This window comes from Erithacus rubecula (genome assembly GCF_903797595.1).
Source record: "Erithacus rubecula genome assembly, chromosome: 19".
Lineage (NCBI taxonomy): Eukaryota > Metazoa > Chordata > Aves > Passeriformes > Muscicapidae > Erithacus > Erithacus rubecula.
This window is the reverse complement of record NC_136671.1, coordinates 10,251,471-10,274,854: the sequence shown is the minus strand read 5'-3', so window position 1 is coordinate 10,274,854 and position 23,384 is coordinate 10,251,471. Positions and strand designations below refer to the sequence as shown.

The following is a 23,384-nucleotide window of genomic DNA, read 5'->3' as shown; positions in this document are numbered from 1 at the left end:
GTCTGGTTCCAGCTCCAACCCTCTCAGAGCAGTACTTGCACTCAAGGCCAACCCCCAATGCACAGAACAATGAACAGGAGCCGAGCTGAGTTGTCCTCCCATGCCCGTGTGCTGCTGCTGAGCCACAAGCCCCAAGCGGGGCTGTGGCAAACACCAGCTCAGGACCAGTGGCCCCACGTGTGGTGCTGCAGGAGCTGCACCCCTCTGCCTGAGGCTCCAGACCCAGAGCTAACCCCAAAAGTGCTGTTTAAAATCACCTCTTGCAGCTCAGACAAATCCAAACCAAGAATCCGTGGGTTTCCAGAACAATTTATTTCTCTAAGTCAGGCCCTGGGAGAGCAGTAGTGTATATGTTGTGATAAACCGACACTGAGAAGATTTAACAATTTCTTCATTTAATAAGTGATTTTCACTACATGATATTGTACACTGTCATCTGTTCAAAAAAGATCAACAGTTTTTAAAAAACAAGATTCTGTGAGAGATTTATATAAACCGGTGATCAAGATCAACACCTCTGGTTGGCTTATCAAGCGAGTTTCTAGGTTTCTTTGTAGAACAAAGTCTTTATGCTGAAATGCACAAACCCCTTGCAGCAGATCCAGAGCCATTTCCGTACTCCCAGAGCCATTTGTGTCACTGCCCCGGGCCTGCTGCCTCAGCACTGGGATCTGCTCAGCTGAACACACCAACTGTACAAAAACGTGTTCACTGTGAGCACGGACAAGCCTCTCTGTTTGCTATTTGCAGCCAGCACTTCCTTTTCTCTCCGAGAGGAAGGCGTGGATGGGAAGCCCGGCCAGCTCGGCAGGGGGGCTGTGTACAAACGGCTTTCTAAGCGAACTTTGGCTTCAGGAAAGAGACACAAACACTTAAAAGAATGGCTTTGTCATTTGAAGTATACAGAGAGGGATGTGTGTCTGAATTAAATATACATCCTACCAGTGGGTGCTGGCAAGGTTGAAGGTTGTTCCTAACGTCGACAGCAATAAAACCAAGGTGTACATGACAAGACATTAAAAGAAAAGCAATCCCTTTAAAACAAAGTTGAACGTAAAAAAAAGTTCACAGTGGTTTGTATAAACAGTATGTAATCGCTGACAGGACAATCTCTACTCTCACAGCACACGAGTGCCCTCTTCAGATCCTAAAGAACAAGATTTACACTACTCATGGTTCAGGTCCCGCCAGCCCCGCGCTTACCCGGCTGGAGGGGAGATGCTGTGGAGTGTGCAGCTGCAACACCGACACAGGGGGACTTTCCAACTCTTTTCCTGGGAGGGAGCAAAGTCTCTCATTCGCTGTTACAACCAGCAAATGCCATTCATCAAATGGAAAGGAAAACCACAAACACATTAGCTATTTTGAGCAAGCTGAACAGCACACATGATAGGTTTAAAAATGGAGGTTATAGACTATGATACAAGTCCCAACAAGGCAGTGCCAAAGTGACTATTTCTTGGCTTGTTTTGTGATCATACCCCTGGGAGGTGTTACAGGTCTGCTGGAATTGGGCTTCTTCTTCTCTGCAGGTTTCAAAATCTGAAAAGACAGAAGGGTCATTTAGTAAAAAGTTTTAGCTGTCTTCCAGTTCAACAGTAATTCACTGGTAAAGGCACTACATGGTTCTTCTGAACAAGTCTCAATGTGCCAGGAAATCAATGTGCTTCCTGCTCCCAGCTAGGCTGGGCCTTGGGATCAGCTGCTCCAGAGCCACAGCAGTGGGAGCAGCTGACAGCCAACTGCTCTGCCTGGGTGATTTAATTCCAGGATTAAACAGTTCCCCTACTCACACCAGCACAGGGTTATCACCTTTTTGAAGATGTGAGTGCAAACACTGCCCTGTCTACATGTGACAGCTGTAAAGATTTATTTGAAACAAGCCTTACTATTATTTAAAAGTAAACCAGTTATTCAAAATAGCACAAATTTAATGTGTAACCTCATTAAATAGGAGAGAAAATCTTTAGATACTGTACCTGGAAAGAGCACATTAGTGTTTCATCCACGCTCATCATGGCACCCGCGTTATCAAATTCTCCACAGTAATTTGGGGCAGAAAAGAGAGTTACCAACTGTCTTTTTGCAAAAAACTCATATCCATCTTCAACCACCTTTAGAAACAAAAGCAGAGGTGTTAGTCTGGGCAGCTTCCTCCTGACAAGGTGCAAAGAAACTCTGAAGAAGCAATAGCTGGAAACCTGGCTATGTTTAAGGAGTATGAGTTTCAAACTTTTATACCAAAACAGGAGCATCACAAGAACCAGCTCAGCAACAGAGTCCATTAACATTGAGAAAATCCTTGTTCAAGAGTCAGAGTTTATACAAAAATGTTCATTGTGATGACTGTTAAACACTGGGACATATTCAGAGAACCTCACAGATATTTGCAACTTGGCTGGACAAGACCCCTCAGCACCTTGGGCTGACACAGCTCTGTCCCAGCCTGGGCTGGATCAGGTGATCACCTCAGATCCCCTCAAACCTAAATTATTCTATGGTTTAATGGATAAAATGAAAATACCTGATGAGCTCTACATATGAGATCCAAATCATGTTTATGGAGAAACTTAGCAACCACTTCAGCACCAAAAGTGAAGGACACTCCTCTGTCATTTTCACCCCAGCCCAAGACATCCTTGTCAGGGTCAGACCACAGCAGATCACACAGGAGACCTTGGTCGGGTACGTCGGTGGGGCGCATGATTCGTCTGATCTGCTCCATGGACTGCAGGTCAGGTGACAAACCTGTTCACAGGGAGACACAGGCAGGGCCCAGCTTAGTCCAGCTTTGCTTTGCAACACTGACATTCATCCAGGACAAAAATAACTTGGATTCAAAGTGATTCACTGCTGCCATTTGACGTAGCTCAATGGCGACATTCACTGACGTTTTTTAAATCCAGCATTTGTTCTAAAGCGTTTGGAACACTGAAGTCACTTTCTGGGAGATTTACTGGAAGCAAGATAAAGCAAGGCCATTTCCATGTTTTACAGGATTACAATAATCTCACTAATATTTTGCAAGTGTCTGATGAAAGAGCTGTTAAATAAAAGAGGCATCGACACCAGGAATCACATGGAATGTTCACTGTGATGATCAGGCCCCAGAAGATGAAATAAAATATCAAACCAATCTGGTAACATTTTCCACTGATGTGAGTCCCTGGGTAACTGTAATGACTTGCAAATGATAAAATATTTAAGGTGCAATCTGTATCTTATGACCAGAAAAGGTTGCATCGTGTGGCATAAATCAGTTTCTACAAATTAAACCCATCAGGTCATAAAGGGACCCAACCCAAACCACTGTGGTTCTGTGAAAACAGATGTTTTCAGGACAGACATCAAACTCCTGATTATCTAAGTCTAAAAAAACCTTACAAGGACTCTCTACTCTAAAGGAGAGGCAACTAAAGGTGCCTTTTGGTGGAAAAGGAAGAGCAGATCATCATGTCTGAACCAGCTCCATGATTCACAAAACTGACACTCATTGAGCCCAACCCTTCCTCATACAAGAGCCAAGGCAGAGAAAAATCCCTAAGTGTTCAAGCTTCTGCAATGTAAACATGAAACTGCCATGACTGAGCTTCCCAGTTTCTCAAACATCACCTAAGGAACTCTACTCACCCCCATGACAGCAGAATATTTTCTCATCCACAATAGCTGCAATTGGTAAACAGTTAAAACAGTCTGTGAAGGTTTTCCACAGCTTAATATTGTATCTTCTCTTACCTAGAAGACATTGGGGAGAAAAAGCCAGTCAATGTGCTTTTCTAACACAGACACAACCAACCTAACAAAGATGCCTGAACTTTACTGAGACTTCCAAAAAGTCAGCATTAGAGCCTATACATAATTATCTTTTCTGATATAATTGTTTAAGGACAGTGGCAAAGGTCTCTCAGTGTGGCACAGCTTCAAGGACAGCATCAGTCTGTTCATCAGTTGGCAACCAGGCTGTCCAGTCCCAACTCTGCTTTGGCAAATTATCCCTTGGAGAATTTGATCTATTGCAGAAAATCTCACCATTTGCCATTTCTTTCAGAGGAAGACAGCAATTCGTGAAAAGCAGATTTGCTTTAAAATTCTGCTTTACCACATAAACTCACTTTCAGCAAATAAACAGGGTTGAAAAATGAAACGGGACTGAAAACTGAAACAGCCACAGTTTTATGAATTTCAAAGGGCCTCTCTCAGATATGAACCCTGAACATATTTGTGATATATGACTAAGCCTGTGATTAATCTCTGAGGAGACAACTCTGAAATACCACACATCTTTGTTTCCTCACAGGAGGAGAACAAGACATGGAGTGCACATCTTGTCATCTGCAAGCCAAGTGTGTCCCACCACACAAGTTCTGACATGCTTCAGTGCACAATTAATTTAACAGCATCATCTCTACATTATCTGGATTAAATCACATCCTTTGAAGCAGGAACATTGGCTTCTACTTCACAGCAAAATTACTTGTTGTGTTTGGGTAAGGTCTGCATACAGCCCCCATCACACAGTCTGTACATATCACCAGATGAATGAAACAGAGGTGAACCCCTGCAATGCACATCAAATTAAATTCCCCCATCTCTCATTAGATGCCCTTATGAGTTTTACCAGGGAGAATTGCTAGTTAACACAGAAGCCAACAAATAAAATTACCCCAACCCAAACAGTTGCTGCTTTTTACTGTGAGGATCAAACTCCAAGAGGAGGAGGGGAAGGACAGACTCCCCTCTCTGAAACAGGCCAAAGGCCCCTCTAAGAGCACAGAGGGCATTTCCAGTCAGGAAGGAACCATCTAACCCTGCTGTCCCCAGCAGAGCACATGCCTGGTACTTACATTCATCATAAAACCCATAAATTCTATTGATGCTGGCACATTCGTGGTTCCCTCGGAGGAGGAAAAAATTCTCTGGGTATTTAATTTTGTAGGCCAATAGAAGACAAATTGTTTCTAAAGACTGTTTTCCTCTGTCAACATAATCACCAAGGAACAGGTAGTTGCTTTCTGGTGGAAAACCCCCATATTCAAAGAGTCGGAGCAAGTCATAGTATTGTCCATGGATGTCCCCTGCAAGAAGATTCAGATATGACACTTCAGTGACCCTTTGCTACATTCTTTGATTAATTCTAGAGAAAGAACAAATCAAAGATGCTTCAGAAAGAAAAAAAGCTGGCAGTTAGATACTGCCCATAACATACTTAAAATGGCAGTTAATGTATATAAAATTATCACATTTTGACATTTGTGCAATACTAGCTACACAAAAATATTTGTGTGTATAAAACCAAATCAAGATTTCTAGAAGCCAACTGTGTTTTCTGGAAACACCCAGTAACTCAAATTCTAGAAGAGAAACTGCATCAAAAATGAATTTGGTATTATTTCTGCCTTTGGTTTAAATCATGGACCTCCTTCCAACAAGCAGAACATTAAATCATGATTTTAGACTACCAATATTATAAATATGTAATGAGCTGCTTCAAATTGAAGTAAGTCCTCTGTTTTAGAGTAGAATAAAAAACTAATTGCTGGAAGCTTTCAAAATTGCATTTATTGAGGCTTTTATGTTGATATTCTTCATTCTTTTAGCATAAGTAGACATGTACATGAGTGCAAAATGAGCACTGCTGTATGCAATATGGTGAAACCAAACTAGAAAGTAATTCCAAGAAACAGAAATTTAAGTTTCCAGCAAGATTTTAATATACTGTCAAACCACTGTTCAGCTTTGCATGGCAGCACATTGAATACTTGGGTTCCTCAGTTTCCCCTTGTTCAGGCACAATAGGGCCAGACATTATTTATTTGGTAACTTCTTTCCAAAACTTCACCAGAATCTCTCCCCCAACCTGGTGAAACTGGACCAGCTGCTTTTTGGGTTTGGATTATTTTGGTCCCAAATACAATTCCCACATTACCCCCTCTCCACTCCTCTGCCCTACATATCCAGCAGGGTTTTATTTTGTTTTGTTACAATTATTTATTAGTTTCACTGTTAGTAAGTGAAAGTAGCATGTGGCACTTGTTCTCTGCTTATGGTCTGCATTTACCTGACACCTCCCCCAAGAACAAACCAAAATTCACAGCACTCACCACAGATTTTCAGTGGAGCTTCAAGTTCTAGTAGAATAGGCTGACTCAGGAAGATTTCTCTGGATTTCAAGCACAGTCCTCTAATTTCATTCTCTTGAAGCTGGACGTTTTTCCCTGGTTTTGATCCTCGCACTGTTGGGAGGAGTCAGAACTCAGTTATCAAAACCAGCAAGACCTGGTGTTATTTTAAGAGCCTGAGGCCAGAGCAGCACTGAATGAGAAGGTACCAGAGTAGGATCAATGTGCTGGGGTGAAATGGCAGTGCCAGGGAAAGGGGACTGTGTTCTGTTCCAGTCATGTTACCTTCATTTAACAGAATTCATGGCTCAACACTTCCCCTGTTAAAAATGTCACATTTTAAACAGCACCAGTTTAGTTCTATTTAGTTATAAACCCCATCTTGGACAATGGCACTATTCACATGTTATTTTTTAGTGAAGCAGTTATGAGCTTGTTCTCTGGAAAGCTGTCTGAACTTGAGCAAAGGGAGTCTGCAACTCAATCACCAACAAATGTGCAAATTTCCCTAAACCAGCAAATCACCTCACCCAAGACAGTGCCTAAACAAGATCAGAGCACCAGTAAATCCTGTACTGCCCTGTTCTACACTGCAGCTGGAGAACAGGGAAGAAAAACACACACATGACTGGAAGGTCAGGACCATCAGAAAGGAAATAGTTTTGGATCATGATGACAAAGCAGCTGCCATCATCACTGCCTTTGAGCAGGGTAAAAGACAAGCAGAAGGAGACCAATCTCCCAACCCCAAAGCACTTCCCTCTCTCAGCTTCCATCACTGCTTCCATCTCCCCACTGCAACAATTCATGGCAGTTTATTCCTTTAACATCCATTAAAGCTTTCCTCCCTGCCCTGGACAAGGACATCAGCCTGACCTGAACAAGCCTCACACTCCTGCTTCTGTTGCCCAGAAATACAAAGGATATTTCTACAGCAGCAGTGCTGTAACTACAGCCCAAATTCCACACAACAGCTGTTATCAGGTTTAAAACTGGATTTAAAAAATGATGAGTATGCCATTACTGGTGAAGCCTGTATTTGTATTGGGTGTCAAAACCAGTGACAACATGTAACAGTGACAAGGCTGAAAAAGAAAAAAAAAAAAAAAAAAACAAACGAAAGAGGGGTAAGGGCAGTCGTCATCTTCTACAATGTAACCCATTGCTTCAGCTCCATCAAAGCCAAATCATCAAGAGCTACAGTCTCAAAAGGTTGGAAACACTCTGCCAACACCTCCAGAAACAAAATCCCTCCACTGCTAAGGCTGCCAGGCTAGGTGACTTACTGTGAGTAACGCTATGGCAAAGAGACCAAAGAATCTACGCCCTTACCAAAAAGATCTGGTCTTTAATTGCAAAATAAACAAGCAACCAGCCTGAATTCTTACAAACACAAGAACCTATGTAGTATTATCTTCTGAAGTCCTGAGTAACTTAGTAGCTAGCTACCACTTCAATCTATTTATTTTGCTACTGTTTAACCTCCAAGTGAGAAATGTGAAAGCTCCAGATGACTCAAATCTCTGCCACCACTGTGGGCCTTGTGCTGCACAAAGCCAAGTGAGAACTGCAGTGGGAAAGGCTGGGGGTGCTCGAGGCAAGTTTCAGGAACAGCAAGAACAAAAACCAGTTGTGTTCCAATTTCTCACTAGCACAGAAGCTTCTGACTTTTCCACAGAAAACACTGCTCGGTGAGAGTGCATGAATAAAATGCTGAGTGTGTAGCAGCCATGGAATCAGTGCCATGGGATGTGATCCCTGCCACAGCACTGCAATCCTGCCCTGCCAGGGTGGCCCTGCAGAACCAGTGCCCTAAACCACAGCATCCTTCCTCAAACAACCCTCAAAATGAAACTCCAGTTCAGATCAGTCTGTGCTCACAGTGACATCACTGCAGGTCAAAAGGACTTAAGTGTTCTCTTTCAAGCTCTACCTGTTCCTCTGCTCCTCACTGCCCACGTGTTATCACTCACCAGTGACATTACATGCCAACACTGGAATTACCACTGCACTTCATGTCTTTCATTAAAATCTCAGAAGTAATGAAGCATGTAAATGGAAGTTAAATCTTTGTCACAGCAGTTTATCACGAATGAGGCTTTTCATCCACACAGTAATTTTTTCATCCATACAGTAATTTTCCAAAGACTCCTGAGCAATAAGCAAGTTATTCAAAATGCCAAATATCCAGAAGCAATAAAGAACTGAAATTTTTAGAATTAAGTCATAAACTGGCTGAATTGTAAATATAAAATTGACAGTCACTTACTCGTAGATTTTGCAATTCACTTTTTTTTTTGAGATAATACAAAATACTTGTATTGAGTTTTCTGTGAAGCCAAAAATTTAATCTGCCATGATTTGGTCTTCTTAGAAATTACTAAAACTAAACCCTGTACTTTTCATCCATAAATTAAAAAGTACAAAATATTATAAAGACTATGCAATGCACTGAGTCACTAAAGCTCATGAATAAAGCATATGAATTCATTTTGGCTAAAGATTAAATGAAGATCTGAACACTGTTTCAGACAAAGGTTTTCTAGGTTTTTCCAATACATTTTTATTGAACTGGCATAATCCTCACACGGTTTTAGTCACCTGCCTGTAGAAAACCTTGACAAAATGAAATGATTCTTTGGGCTGCACTTCCCAAACTCACTAGGACAGATGCCATGGATGAAAGAACAGGAAAATTTGGTTCAGCTCTGCCTGCCAGTGACATTTTCACCACTTTGTCCAACATGGAACTGGCACAGAGGAGACCAGTATGTTCAATTTCTTGTGACATTAACCTACATGTCCTGAATGTATGTCCTGAATGTTTGTTTTGTTTGGGAAAACAAAAGTGGGTTTGACTTCAGAAGAATCAAAAATGCAGAAGCACATCTTGGTTTGAGAAATTCATATTTTTAGTGCAGAGATTTTCTCATCCACAATGAAAGAGCTGGCACAGAAATTCAGGATATTCAGTCTTAATGACTTCTAAAAGGTTTCTCTGGGTCCTTCTAAGAAAGGCAAAAATGTACACTATGAAAAATATGTTGTGTTTACAGTTTGTTTCTCTGCTTTGGACAAAACAACACAGCTTGTGAAGATCATATAGAATAATACTAATTGACAGATTGGTCATGAAGTCAAAAGAGCAGCTCAATAGTCCTGTGCAGGCATATTTGCCCTTTCAATGCATAAAAAATAACCTCTCAGAAATGACAGCCTGCAACTGACAGTGGAACAAGCTGAAGATTAATGGTTTGGGGAAAAAAGTCAGCCTGTTTCAAGTGGTATTTTATTTGTGTCTGAACACACTGCTGCAGCATTTCCAGACAGCAAAATGTTCCCAGCCTCTTTAGGCAGAGATGCTCCTCCTGTTCTTAGAAATAATTTCTCTAGAACCTGAATTTCAGTGTCCAGTCTGGGCAGTCTTCTAACATGTAAAATCTTTTTTACTGTAAAAATATAAGAAGTTGTGAAAAAAATAAACTCTCCACTAGATGGAAATGACTACAGGAAAAAATCCTTCCCTGGAGCCTGGATGATCTCTGCAGAGGTACTGCTTTGAACACAGGGTCCACTATTAAAGACAGGGAGAAAATGATGGAAACAACAAGATGCCAACTCTAAAATGAGTGTATTATAAACAGTGCAGTGTGACAGGTGCCCAGCAGAGGGGGAACAGCAAGAACTTGAGGCACTCCCATCACTCTGGAGCAAGCCAACAGCGAGAACAAAGTGTAGCTGCAGCTGCCAGGAGTCAGAGCACTGCCTGACATTGAGAACTATTCCACATTTCCCTGGGAGGGATAAATGGGTCAGGAGCTGGGGGATGCAGAATGCCCAACAGTCTGAGCCCATATGCATGCAGAGTACAACAGACTCCCACATCCCATCCAGCCCCAGCGTTTTCCAATCCTTCTCTGGTGCCACACAGTCCTTTACGTCAGTCAAGGTTATTATGAGAGGGACAGATACTTAGAGGAGTATTCAAAAATAGCAGCAAGTTCAAAAATGCCAGAAATTGCAGCGATCCAAACATCTCATTTCCATTCAGTATTGCATTTAAAAGAAGCAGCTGAAATACTGTCAAGTGAAGTGTGAGAATCAAGTTCTCCTACAGAAAATGTTTCAAGAAAAATAGTCTATCTACAGGTCAGTTCATTTTCCTGGCTTATTAAACAAGTCTCTCAGTTTCACCATATTTTACGTTAAGATGTCTGCAATCATAGTGACATTTCCAAAAATACTGCAGGTTGGTTTTAATCTAGTTTTTAGCAGTTCCTGATGACAGTTTCACAGTCAGTTTTGCACCACAGGCACAAAGGGAATAAATAACTTGAAAGTGGTTGATGTAAAAAAGGTTTTACTTTACTGCAGGAACTACCAGCTTTGATCAGATCACTTCAAATTCAAACCTGAAATGGAAAAGCATCTCCTCAGTGCACAAGGCTCTAAAAAGTTCTCATCTGCTTTCTAGTATGTCAAAAGTTCACAGCAGCATTATCAAAACAGAAAATTCTGCATGACTACAAGTTTTTCATCTTGTAAGGTATTTCCACACTGCAGACAGGTGAGGAGCAATAGGAACTCACACTGTTCACAAACACAGGGGATAAATTCCTCCCCTTCACTGACTGGGCAACAGGCACAAAACTGAACAGACTGATTTGAATCCATAGCATTGATAAGAATCTAATGCTGGTCTTTGGAATTAAAAGAGTTTCTATTTCCCCCTCACAGAAACTGCTGCACCACAGCAGGAAACAATTAACATCAAGCTACATAAACCAGGGAAAATGATATGGTTTGAGGTCAAGAAGTGTTGTTTGCTCATGAGAAACTTCACCACAGTATCCCAACTCAACCATGAGTAAATGTGACATTTCAGATTAACATCTCTGAGAATCACTCTTAGCCCAGTATATGAAGCTAAAGGGCAAGCAACCCTGCAGACCAAATTAATGCTGTATTTAGCAGAAAGGTGAAAAAAAAATTTAGAGGACTGCATTTGTGAGAAAACATCTTCTCTGTGGTGAACAAATTCTTATCTGTGCACTTTAGCTCAACTATTTTTAATAAGTAGATGATAATCTTTCCCCATTTAAAGCAAATTAAAAGAGAATATCTCCTTGACATCTCTACAACAGGCTTTACTGGGAATAGAAATCTGTGGGTGTATAAACAGAAATGTTTAAAGATTTAAGAGTCTTTTTGCTGATTTTAGTGCACTAGCCAAGATTTCAGCTTTCAGAATGGCTACCACTACTGTAGCCTCACATGGCTTTATCCAAAGTAGCCTCCATTCATTATCCAATTTTCCCTTAACTGCAGAGGATGCAGCACAGCAGAGATTTGCAGAAACACATTTCAATTTGGGTCACTTAGGTCTGCTGAAATTATTATTTTACCCATTATTTATTGTTACCATGGTAAGACTAATACACTCCAATCCTGTTTTCTAAATAGGTGACTGTGAGCTCCAAACCAGACCCTACTTATCTGCAGAAGCTGCCAGCACAGGAGATGAAGGAAATGGATAAGGGGCTCAAGTTATAGGAATCCCATCTGACATGACACAGAAAGGAAGGCAAGCTCACACTCAGGGATTTGTCACTCATTCTTTACTGAGGCAAGCAGGAATTCTGCCATTTCCTGCAGCCCTTCCCAAGACCATACAGGTGCCACTGATTTTTTTTATCTTACAAGGAGTTTTTTTTAGCATCTTCTGGCATTTTTGACTCAGCACAGCTGCAGCTGCTGCCTTCAGTATCCTTGCTAGAAGGGAAATAATTTGCTCTCATGTTTGACCCCTCTGACTCCTCAGGAAGGTGAATTCCTTCCATCAATATTTGAACCTTTATCCAATAACAAGGATACTTTAAAACATTTCAATACTCAGTGCAGGATACTGTTACTTACTACACTTAACAAGCCTTATCCTTGTGGATACTACAGTTACCAAAAGTCACAAAGTCAGACAAATTGTGCTCAGGAAATTGCTCCTAGCAGGACACAACCCTCATCAGTAAAGAAGGCAGAAAAAATGAATTATACAGCAAAAAGAGTCAGTATTTTCAATGTTTTCTCTCAATGGCTTTCCAAGGTGGAGAACAATGCTACTGAAGAATGTTTTTTTGTGACATTTCAATGCCAAATGGCTCTGTACTATAAACATCTGGAGCAAGGAAGACTCTTCAAATATTTACCTTAGAATGAGAAGCTGAAGTATATATTTCCAGGCTTTTTAAAGAACAAGCTAATAATTTCATCTAAATAGCCTAATGTGGGTGGGAGAACATCACTATTTGGGGAAAAAGTAGGAATAATGTCAGTTGAGCAGAGGAGTCAGGATAGAAAGCAACTAAAATCCCTCACAAATACATTATTAATATCCTGTATTAAGGACAAAAGCAAGAGTAATTTATTATTCACCTTTCACTTTACCTCAACCATTAGACTCGATTCACTGCTCCTTCCAACAGGGCAATGCTAAAGCACATGATGAACCAAAGACTTAACTCTATCTGCTCACTGATTTCCAGTATTTCATCAAAAATCTCCTTAATACTCAGGTTTATTACCTTTAGAAAGGGCTAAGCCCCCTGCTCATACTCTTTAAATTTTAGTAGCAAAATCACCTGAAGTTAACTGCTCTAAAAATGTGTAAGTATTCAAAGTTTAAAGAGAGCTATAATGAAATACCAAATTGCTCTAAAATTACAGCTTGCACAAGGATTTGGGCAATTCAGTTTGTGAGCTGATTATTAAACCAGATTTTGCAGTGTTTTCATGTCTGAGTATGATTTTAATATGTGTGCAGCCTTGTCTGAAGGGGCACTGACACAGAGCTCATGGGCAGACCAAAATTTGTGTAACTAACATTATGCACTTCTTCTACCAGAACTGCACTGAAAAACAATAATTTGTTTGGTCTAAATCTAAAATGCAGTGTGTGCTGAAATGCAGCAGTGTTTTAGGAAAAAAAAAAAAAAGTAGAAAAATGACACAAAGGTCAGTCATTACTCTCTGTCTGGCAAAGACATTTGGAACAGACATTTAATAATCAACAAATAAAGCACTAGCATAGGTTACTAATACCATTGTTTTAAATATTGAAATGCCTTTCAATATTTCAATCATTGCTTCAAGGAATCCAAAATCCCAGCTGCAGTATTAATAAAGGGAAAAAAATTCATTTCAGTTCTGGCAGCTGATGCAACCTCAGGTAACATCTGTATTTGCATGAAGCACCTCTTAAAAGATGCCAGTAAACCTTCTGAAATCTGATTTATGAGCTCTTATCTACTCCAACCATCTAATGCTGATATAAACTGAGCAAGAGCAGAACATATTGACATACTACTTTTTGAAACTTTAAACAGAGAAATCACTCGTATTTCTTTCTAGGAAAGGTCTAATTCATGCTTTTAAAAACTGAAATTTACACTTTGAAAGTATTGTATTAGTTACACTGTGGGGAATCAGGAAGAACTGTAACTAATACATGCAGTTCAAGTGAGCATGTATTAATATGTCACCAAACATATGACATACAAGACCTGACATTTACAAGTCGTACTACTGGATTTTCAGGAAAATCCTGGTCTAACTTTATGAAGGGAAGTCTTTAAATAATTGAAACCAGGGTGGTTTAAATTGGTAACAGGCATAACCCAAACGGGATCAGAGGAAAAACCCCATTTACTTTTACTTATTCAATAATCCCATAATTCATCTACAGGATTTTTAAACTTCAATTGATTTCTAGAGTAGAATTTCTGTTCCTCTGCCTGACCTTTAGCTATGCAAGCATTACACAAGCAAAATCCTGTAAGAAGGAAAGTGTGTAAGAAAAGACATTTCTCCATCATTTTTCTCAGCAACATCCCAGCTGACTTTGTGCCAAATGGAAAAAAGTTAAATTCCTGACCAAGCTTTTCAAGAGTAAAAGTCCAGATGAGATGCCTGCCCTGACACACGTGAAGTGAGGCTGGATCAGGACATCTTCCTTCTCTGAATAATTATGGTTTTCCTTGATGCCTAGAAAAGAATTTATCACTGGCAACTTCTCAGTCTTTTGCCCTAAAATCAATCAATCCCAGTGAGTGCTGATCCCTGCAAGTGAAGGGATGATGCTGGAGACACCTCTTGCAACTTCCAGGTTTTCCTTTGATTTGCAAACTGCCAGGCAACTCTTTTCACCCCTAAGCACCAACAATAGCAGACAATAAGCCCTTTTTCAGACTGTCTGAAACACCAAGCCCCAACCCTCTATTCACACCTAAAAACCCACCATATGTTACGAATTAAGAGCCAAAAATCCTGTGGCAGCCTTAATGCAAGCAGCTAATCAAAGCTAAACCCAGCACACACTGAAAGCCACGACAGTCTCCTCTCGACTTGCTGAAAAGCTGCCTCAACACTCTTTAAACACGCTGAGTCTTATTTCCAGAGCCCCACGACTACCCAGCCATGCACTGATCCCATGTGGACGCGTGAAAGGCTTTTTAAAAGACCTTCCTACAAAATACTACTGATTTAAGCGTCCCCTCAATTCGAACATCCGACTAGGTTAAGCATCCCCTCAGAACTGCAAGGGAGGAGAAAGGGGCAGCCGGCCGGTCCCAGCATCGCACCGGGCGATCAAAAGGCAGAAATGCCTCGGGAAGAGCCGGGCTGAGGGGAAAGTTGTGGCTGCGGGGCCGAGCCAGGCGGGGAGGCGGCGGCGGCGACCCCAGGCAGACAAAGCGCCTCTCGCCCCTCCATTTTGGTGCCCCCTCAGACCCCGCAGGGCGGGCGGGACGCGGCGCTTCGGCCCCGCCGCTCCCCCCACCCGCGCCGAGCCCGACCCTCACCCTCCAGCAGCCGTTGGATGATGCTGTCGATGTTGAGCTTGTCTATATCCGCCATCGCCTCTCAGCGGCCGGGCGGAGCCCTCCCCGCCGCTCCGCTCGCGGCTCGGCCGGCCCGACTCCGCTCCTCGTGCTGTTTCGTTTTTGCCCTTTCCTGCTCTGCGCCTTCCCTCGCTCTCTCTGCCCCCCCCGCCCCCTCAGCACAGAGCCAGCACTGAACAAAATGGCCGCCGTCCCCTCAGCGGGCTCGCCTGGCGCACGGATACTACGAGCGCGACGCGGCCCGTCGGAAACCCTTTATAGGCCGGGCGGGAAGAGCGGGCGGGGTGATGCGACCCCGATTGCGGGATCCTTCCGCTCCGGGACGGGAAGTAGTGCGGCGGTGCCGCCTCCCGGTGTCGCGACAGTCGCAGAGCGGCGGAGCCAGTGGTGGCGGTCACGGAATCGCAGAATCCATTAGGCTGGAAAAGACCTCCGAGATCGAGTATAGGCTATAACCGAACATATGTCACATATACGGTGCCACCAAGGGCCACATTCAGTCATTCCTTGAGCACTTTAGGGACAGGGACTCCACATCTCCCATTCTGATGTGTAATCCCTTTCTGTGGAGAGATGTCTGTGCTTTGTAGGGTTCCTGCAGACTGGGGTGTGCAGGGAGCAGGAAGGGGTCACCATGGCCCTCACATTGTCCCCTCATGGTGCCACACACCCACATGTGAGGGAGATGGTGGCTTCAAGTGGGATTTTGGGGCTGTTCACCCACTTTGGGGCTGGGGGAGCACAGCCCTCATGTCCTTCACCTCGCACTGAGCCACTTCTGCCTTACAGGCTGAGGAAACGTGTCCTGAGCAGCCCCTCAGCTCCGGAGCACCTCCAGACACGTGGCTCTGCACCTGCAAATCCTTCAAGAAACAAACAGCATTTTCAAGTCCTTGCAGATGAAGGAATTAACCGTTCAAAAGCATCTTGCTACTTTATTTCACATTTTTTTTTTTTCTATATGTAGCCACAAGCAATTAAATGAGCTTGTGCCCATAAACTGGATGGTATTTGTCCAGGAGACGGGCTGTGCGAGCCATTCCCACTATTCAGTCTGCATCTCGGGTTGAATATTATTTAATTGCTTTATTTACTCCTACTCTAATTTGCAGGGCTGGCTGTGTCAAGCTCTTTCCTCCTCCCCTCCCTTCCCTGCGTGGATTGCTCTCACTATCCCGTCGGATTCCTCCAGCCAGCAGTTATACAATATTCATTACAGCTCATTGCCGCCGTGGGGCCGGAGCAGAGTTCGCATTCGTGCGGGTGATAAAGCAAAGGACTTGCAGCCTCAGCACACCTCAGGTCTGCAGGAAGAAGGAGATAAGAAGATGCAGAGTCTACCTGAAACACAGGCTCTGTCCCCTTGCCAGCTCAGCCTCAGCGCTCCGCTTCCCCGAGCGAGCGCTTATCGCAGCGAGCACGCCCAAGCTGATATGCTAATCTTAGTCACGCTGGTGTAAACCCAAAGTAAGCCCATGGAAAACAATGGAGTTACTTCAGATTTACTTCAACGTGACAGCCTTTGCAGATTTACATCTATTTTTTTGTGCTGCACCTTCCCGGGGAACGGCCCCCCTCCGGCTCTTGCGCCCAATGCTTTCTTTCTCTTTCAAATCCATCCTAATTCTGCAGGGCGAGTTGTTCTCTTGGACTTAGCTGAATTATTTAACAAGGAAAATTGGTCCTGTGTTTCCAGAGGAACCTTCCTGGCCTTGTTTTTGTTTCCGGAAATATCTCCATCTCATCTCATCTCACCCTTCAGCTGTTATCCCCTCTCCAGGCACAAATCCTTTGGGGATCTGGGCACCTTTAGTGGGGTGTTGAATCCTTTTCACTCCTGTTAATGATCTGGGAAATGGAATGGAAGAGCTTTGCAACCCGGGTGCAACACAGGAGATGTACTTGGGAATTCACTTGGAAATTCACTTGGAAACTCTGTACTTCTGAAAGGACAGAACCAGCCCTTCAAAATAAGGTCAGGGCAAAGAGTATGTCTCACTGAACCATATGAGGCAAGGTCCAAAGCACTGAGAATTCTTGTAAAAAGAGGCGTAGCCAGGAGGAAAGAAGAGAAATTACAGATAAAGGTGAATCTATTGAGGCCTTATCATCACCTTGATAACCAACTCACCTTGTTCCAGCTCCAAATCTCAACAGCAGCTGCCAATGCTTGGTGTCCTGTTCAGAGTGGGCTGGATTTTTGCACAGGGTTTCTCATTGTCATTAAAAAAATAAAGGATCCTTCCTTATCAGTAAACTCTGTGGATAGCCAGAGTTATATTAAAATGCCACCACAGAATTATCTTTTTAATAAGGTAGCTTTTCTCTGCAGGAAATAACCAGCTTTGCCCCACACCCTGATTAGAAAAGGGACCCAGCCAAGGTGTTATAAATATCAGGAAACTGTTTTGTTCTTCGGTGGTGCTCACAACAATGATTTATTTCTAGAGGAGGAACAGATTTATTTCCAGAGGGGGAACAATCAGGGAAATCCCTTTGTCCTTAAACTCTGCACATGGGCTTGAAACACTCTGCAATTTTGAAGTTCACACTTCATCTACCAACATCTCCACCCCTTCTTTCAATTTGTCTACAATTTTTTTCCCACTTTCCTACTAGCTAAATACACAGTGATGAATGATTTGCTCAGCACAAATCACTCACAGCTCACAGTTCTGAGACCTCTGGGTCTTTTCCACCTTTCCCACTGGAAATTCCACAAATCACCACTTTGGTCTCATTCCTTGGAAGCCTCTGTGTAAAACACCTTTCCACACTGATTTATCCTCACTCTCCTTTGCACATGTTGCTTTATTATTATCATCATTATCAGGAGCATCAGATATTCAGTTTAGAAATATATAAATTATATATGTTATACCCACCTACATATAGAAGAAAAATAAGATTTCAGTATTATTCTGTACATATAAAAATATATATGCATACACATGCATATCCAGTGAGTACAATATAGTACATATTTACACATATACACATATGTGTGTATACATGTGCAAAAATAATTAAATATTCCCTGATTTACCCCTGTTTGTAGGTGGATCCTGAGAAATGTGAGGCACCCACACTTTTAGATTACATATTTGCTAAGCCCATGAAATTCAGTGTGTTTGTGTACATTTCAAACAAGGATCTACACGCTCTACAAACAATGCCAAAACAAGAATGGGTGACTTGTGGGTCAGGTGTTATTTTCCCTCTCTCCACAGCCAGGATTCCAATGTTTTCATAACTCCTACTGTTTGCACCCAGCTTGCCTGGTGTTACAATCAAGATAAAGCCTCGTGCACACGCCTTGCTTTTCATGCCTAAAATACTTTGCTAACCCCCAAATTTCAGCAGGGCTTTGGGGGGGGGTGGAATGCTCTGATTTTTCAGACAAAAGAGGAGCAGCTGCAACAAGCTGTGAGGCTGATCTGGAGATGGAAGGGTCTGTGTCCCGTTCTGCAGGGAGCTGCTGACGCACAGGCAGGAGTTTTCTTAGTGTCATGTTTTATTTACAAAACACACAGTGCCACGATCTCCCTCCAGCAACAAAACTTGTGGATCCTGCGCGTTCCTGTGCGGAACCTGGCGAGGAGCTCGGGGCTGGCGGCTGCTCCTGAGCCTCCAGCTTCGCCTTGGGGCTCTCCAAGGACTCAAAACTTGTGCAGAAAGTGAATGAAACCTCATTCCCAGCCAGGATTCCTGCTGGAGGCTTCCTCACACTCTTCTCACAGGTCTACCCTTGCCTTGATTTCCACCAAGCTGATGGTTTCCCATTCTCAACAGCTGGTGTCCATCTGAAATCTCCCCCCAAAACTAGCTGTCAGCAACAATAAGTCCATCTCAAGCTTGTTAAAATCACATTTTTGATACCAAAGGTAAAAAAATTGAGCTCAGAAAATTTTGCGACTGGTGATTTTGACAAGGGAAAAATAGGATTTTCCCATTCCCCTCCTAGTGGGTTTTTAAAAAACTATTTCTTAAATATTGATGTGCTTAATGGGTTTCTGGTGAAAGGTATTTTCAAATGGAAAAATATTCTATTGGTGAGTTCTGGAAGGTTCATACTTGCAAAAATACTACCAGTAAAATCCTTCTCATATAAAAATGTCATAAGTCCCTTTTTTCCTAATATAGCAGTGACCACAATAACATTTTTCCTGCTCCAACCCTTTGGATTAGGAAAACCCAGCACATTCCACATTCTTGGTGAATTTCTAAGACGAATCCAAATTTCAAAGCTCCGAGATGATGCACAAGAGCCATTTTGATGTATCCTGTCTGTGTTTGAGCATCCCTGAGCAAGCCATGGCCATCACCTGCTCTGCTGCTTGGACAAAGAGGAGCAGCAGCTCCAAAGGAGGCTCAGTCCTGCTTTAAGTGGAGAGCAGCCGTGGCGGATCAGTTGACTCTGCTTTGGCACCGAGTGGAGCCCTGTCTTCCCCTTTTCCTCAGGAATCCCTTTGCCCCGCCAAAGGGAGTTGCATAACTGCCTGGAAAGCTCTTGTGGGCTTCTGCAGGGCTCAGCTGAGCCATTCTCTGAGGGGAAAGGGAAAAATACAGACACCAGCCAGTGCTGTAGGCCCAGCAAAAGGGTTTTTGCCCCTTTTTCCAGCTGGTTTGTGGTGGGGTGAGCACAATTTCCTTTCCCTTTGCAGTGTCAGCAAGTCTCAGCACGGCTCACCTGGATGTGGTGGTGCAGAGGGATGTGAGCAGACCTTGCAAAACAAGGAGAAGCAACTGCTTCTCAAAGTGGGGCATTTGTGTGCAGCTGCAGCCTCACGTGGCTGGAAGGCAGCTCACTGTGGATGTTCCTCTCTGCACTGGCCAGAGATGCACGTTTGCAGCTGGGACACAACCTCTGATCTCAGCCCAGCTTCATGGCTGAGCTGCTTCTCTAATTAAAACCCATGAAAAAGCAGGATCAGGAGGGCTGTCAAGGGAGTGGGGAAGTGGAAATGGGATGAAGGTTTGGTGATTTGCTATTGGTGAAATGGCTGCTGTGCCTCTGCCAGTGGGAGACACACCACTGAACACGAGATGCAGGAGCAAGAATGAGAATTTCCATGCATGCCATTCATTAATTCCCACCTTTTCCCATGGAAATGCAGGTGAAATGTGGCAAATCCCACCTGCAGGTGCCTGAAGGCTGCTGCACCAAAGCCTTCCCAGGGACAGGTAACAAATGTCCAGAGGGCAATAGATTCACTGTTCCAAATTTTGTCTTCCCTTGCACTCCTGAAATGCCTGAACTATCCCATTGGCAGCTCTTGGCACCTGGGATTTCTACTCATATGCATCATTTGGAAATGTGGTCCATTGTGGAGGTAGCTGCCACGTATTCTTATTTATTTGTTTCTATTCTCACCTCCTCCTTGCTGCTCCCCACTCGCGAGCCTGGCAGATTTTCAGGAGCTGGGCTGCTCTTACGTAACACTGCGCCAAAACTGGTGAGAAAGGATTTGGAGGGATCTGTGGCTGGAATCACCTTTGATCCCTGGATTCCCTTCTGCTTTGTCCATGCATTTTGGGCACATCAGTGTGAGCTGCTGGAGCATCTCTGCCCTGGCATCCCTTGGGAACCATCCTCTGCCACCAGCATCACTCAGGTCTTGGTGTCCAGGCCATTCCATGAGTGCTGCCTTGGTCACAGCTGCCTTGTGGCTTCTCCCAGGTCTCCAAGAAAACATGGCCAGAGTTCAAGCCTGTGTAATTAGCAGTAATTAGCCAATCAAGGGAGTGTGTATAAAACGGATTAAACACACTGAAATCCCCAGTCCAAGTTGGGCTGAGCTGTGTTCTTGGCTCAAAACCTGCACTCACATCCAGAGGATGCCTTAAGCAACTCGAGGAAACCCTCTTTCTCCTGAGAGGGCCTTCCCTCCAGGCCATTGGCATCTTCATCCAAGCAAACATCTGGAACACCATGGACATTGGGGCTTAGCCCAGCAGCAGAGGGAGAAAACTTGGGCTGGACCCAAGGGGAAGGTGGGCAAGGCTCTTGATGGCACCCACGGTGCTTTGGGTGCTGCTGTGAGCTGCTTTACAGCAAACACAGCCCTGGGAGCTGCAATCCCATCTCAGGGCTGCAGCACAGACAGATCCAAAGTGATGGAGCCAGGCTCTGTCCCACACTGCTCCCCAGCTAGGTGCCTTTGCTGATGGATCATGAGTGATTTGCTCTGGATGTGGTGATAAATCCAAGTGCTGCCAATGACACAGTCCACAATGGTGGGGTTTAGGCAATAAATCAGCTTTTTTACGTCAATGTTTCCTGCACACGTAGCTCTGAGCAGGTGAGGCAGGAGAGTCAGAAACATTAATCTGGGGGAAAAAACATTTCTTCCCAGGTTGTTCAGCCTGAATCACAAGTCTCTGGAGGTGAAGGAACATTCTCTGCTGGAGCTCAGAGAATCCCCTTTCACCTGCACACTCCATTCTCTGCAACCTTCACTGAGGGCCAAAACCTTGGTGGTCTCCAACCCTCAGGCTCCACTTTCAGTCCTTTTCCAACACCTTTTGACTTCCCTGCAGAGTTCCTGCCATGAATTTAACTTTTCTATCAGAGGATGAGGAGGGAACTGCTGAAAGCTACTCCTGGGTGACTCCATGCACCAAAGGATTCACACCAAAACTCCTCAGGAGAGCCTCACTCCAACCCCCAGTGTGTGTCCCCCTCTCTGCCAAACCATGCTCCCCCTGTCACTTCTCCCAGCACAACCTCAAACAAGTGTGGGGTGGTTTTTTTCCTCAGTGGCATCTAGGTCACAGCAGAGCCTTAGGGACCTGACAGCTGACACTCATCCTCAGCTCTGGATCCGTGTGTCAGGCTGTCTGGAGGCAATAGAAGTGCAGTTGCTGGTGAGTCTTACTGCCTTTTGTGTGGCTGCAATTAAATGTCTTTCTCAGCGTGGGATAGTTGCCAGAGTTCTTTTTTTTTTTTTTTTTTTTTTTTTTTTTTTTTTTTTTTTTTTTTTTTTTCTTAACTGAAATAAAAGGTTTTGTTTAGATATATATATATAGAGAGAGAGAAAAAGTACCACCTGGCTTTTTGGAAGGGTTTCAACTGCAATGTATCAGATCCCATATTCTTCTATAAAAAGGTGAGCTGTATTTTTCAGCTGAACTTTTCTCCCTTTTATAGCTGTGATTTGGCACACAGAAGACAGAAGCTGTGGCAAGGTCACTGCCCTTCCCCAGACAAGGAAGAAAATCCATGGCATGTGCCATGGATAAGGGGGCAACTGCTGAGGAAAAAGTTGGGGTGCTATGAATGACCTCCAAAACCTGCTCATCTTTGGGGCTGTGCAGGAGCTCTGGGATGGCTTGAGGACCCTGGAAGAGGCAGGTCCTGGATGCTGTGGAACCTGCCCTGATGAGGAGATGCCATCAGCTGTGACCTTTGCAGAGAACCCCTAGGGATGGTCCTGGCACAGCACATGCTGCTCCTGCCAGCCATGGGATCCCAGAATGGTTTGAGTTGCAAGGGAACTTAAAATCCATCTCATTCCAACCCCTGCCATGGACAGGAACATCTTCCACTATCCCAGTTTGCTCCAAGCTGTGTCCAGCCCAGCCTTGGACACTCCCTGGGATGGGGCAGCCACAGCTTCTCTGCTTGGTCATCACTGCTCTCTCTCTTTCCACAACAGTGTTGCCACAGGTTAAAACAAGGCAAGCAGCCACCATGGCCTCTGCCCTTTTTCTTCCTTCTCCCTTTTAAGTTTTGGTTGCTCAAATGACCTTTTCCTCCCACACTGCCCAGTGTCCCTTGTGCTGTGACTGGATGCTCTGGCTGCTGCCAGCTCTGAAGGAGGAGGTGCTGCAGGGCAGTAGCTCTTTTCTGCTTGACCACAGACACATTTTAATTTTTTTTTTTTCAAGATTACACTTATTTTTATTACACATTTATTTACTATCAAGTGTGCCGATTGCAGTGCCTCTCTTCCCAGCCCCAGCCAGTGAAGGGACCTGCCCAGTCTCACCCAGACTCACTCCTTCCAGCAGCAGCAGGCGATGCCAGAACTGCTCCGGGAGCCGCAGCACCTTGGCAGAGGAACATTTGCATGAGAAAGCAGGGAGCGGGGAGGAAATAAAATCTAAAGGTGAATAGGTGTGAGTCACTCGGTGAAACTGCGGTACTGCTGCTGAATTCCCTGGGGCTTCAAGGAGAGATTGGAAATCCCAGGGATGCAATCGGCCAGGAATCAGGAGAACGCACTCGATACTCGATAGCTTGGCCACTCTGGGAGCTCGTTCCTGTATTTTGGTTTTTATTGTGCTCTGGTTATATGGAAGTTGTTCTGTCTGCCCAGGCTGGGTGAACACATCCCTGTGCTGCCGCTGGTCCTGCTCTGGAAGTGCCTGT

General features: G+C 43.9%; 1 protein-coding gene across 1 annotated transcript; it reads right to left on the bottom strand.

Moving 5' to 3' along the window:
- Window positions 1-293: 293 nt before the first annotated feature.
- PPP1CC (protein phosphatase 1 catalytic subunit gamma) lies at window positions 294-15,370 on the bottom strand. Its single transcript, XM_079322452.1, has 7 exons — window positions 14,972-15,370; window positions 6,102-6,233; window positions 4,845-5,075; window positions 3,631-3,735; window positions 2,525-2,748; window positions 1,980-2,114; window positions 294-1,542 (listed from the first exon to the last, which is right to left on the bottom strand). Exons 1-7 carry the CDS (start codon window positions 15,024-15,026, stop codon window positions 1,453-1,455), a joined length of 972 nt encoding a protein of 323 aa, XP_079178578.1. The 5' UTR covers window positions 15,027-15,370; the 3' UTR covers window positions 294-1,452.
- Window positions 15,371-23,384: the final 8,014 nt, after the last annotated feature.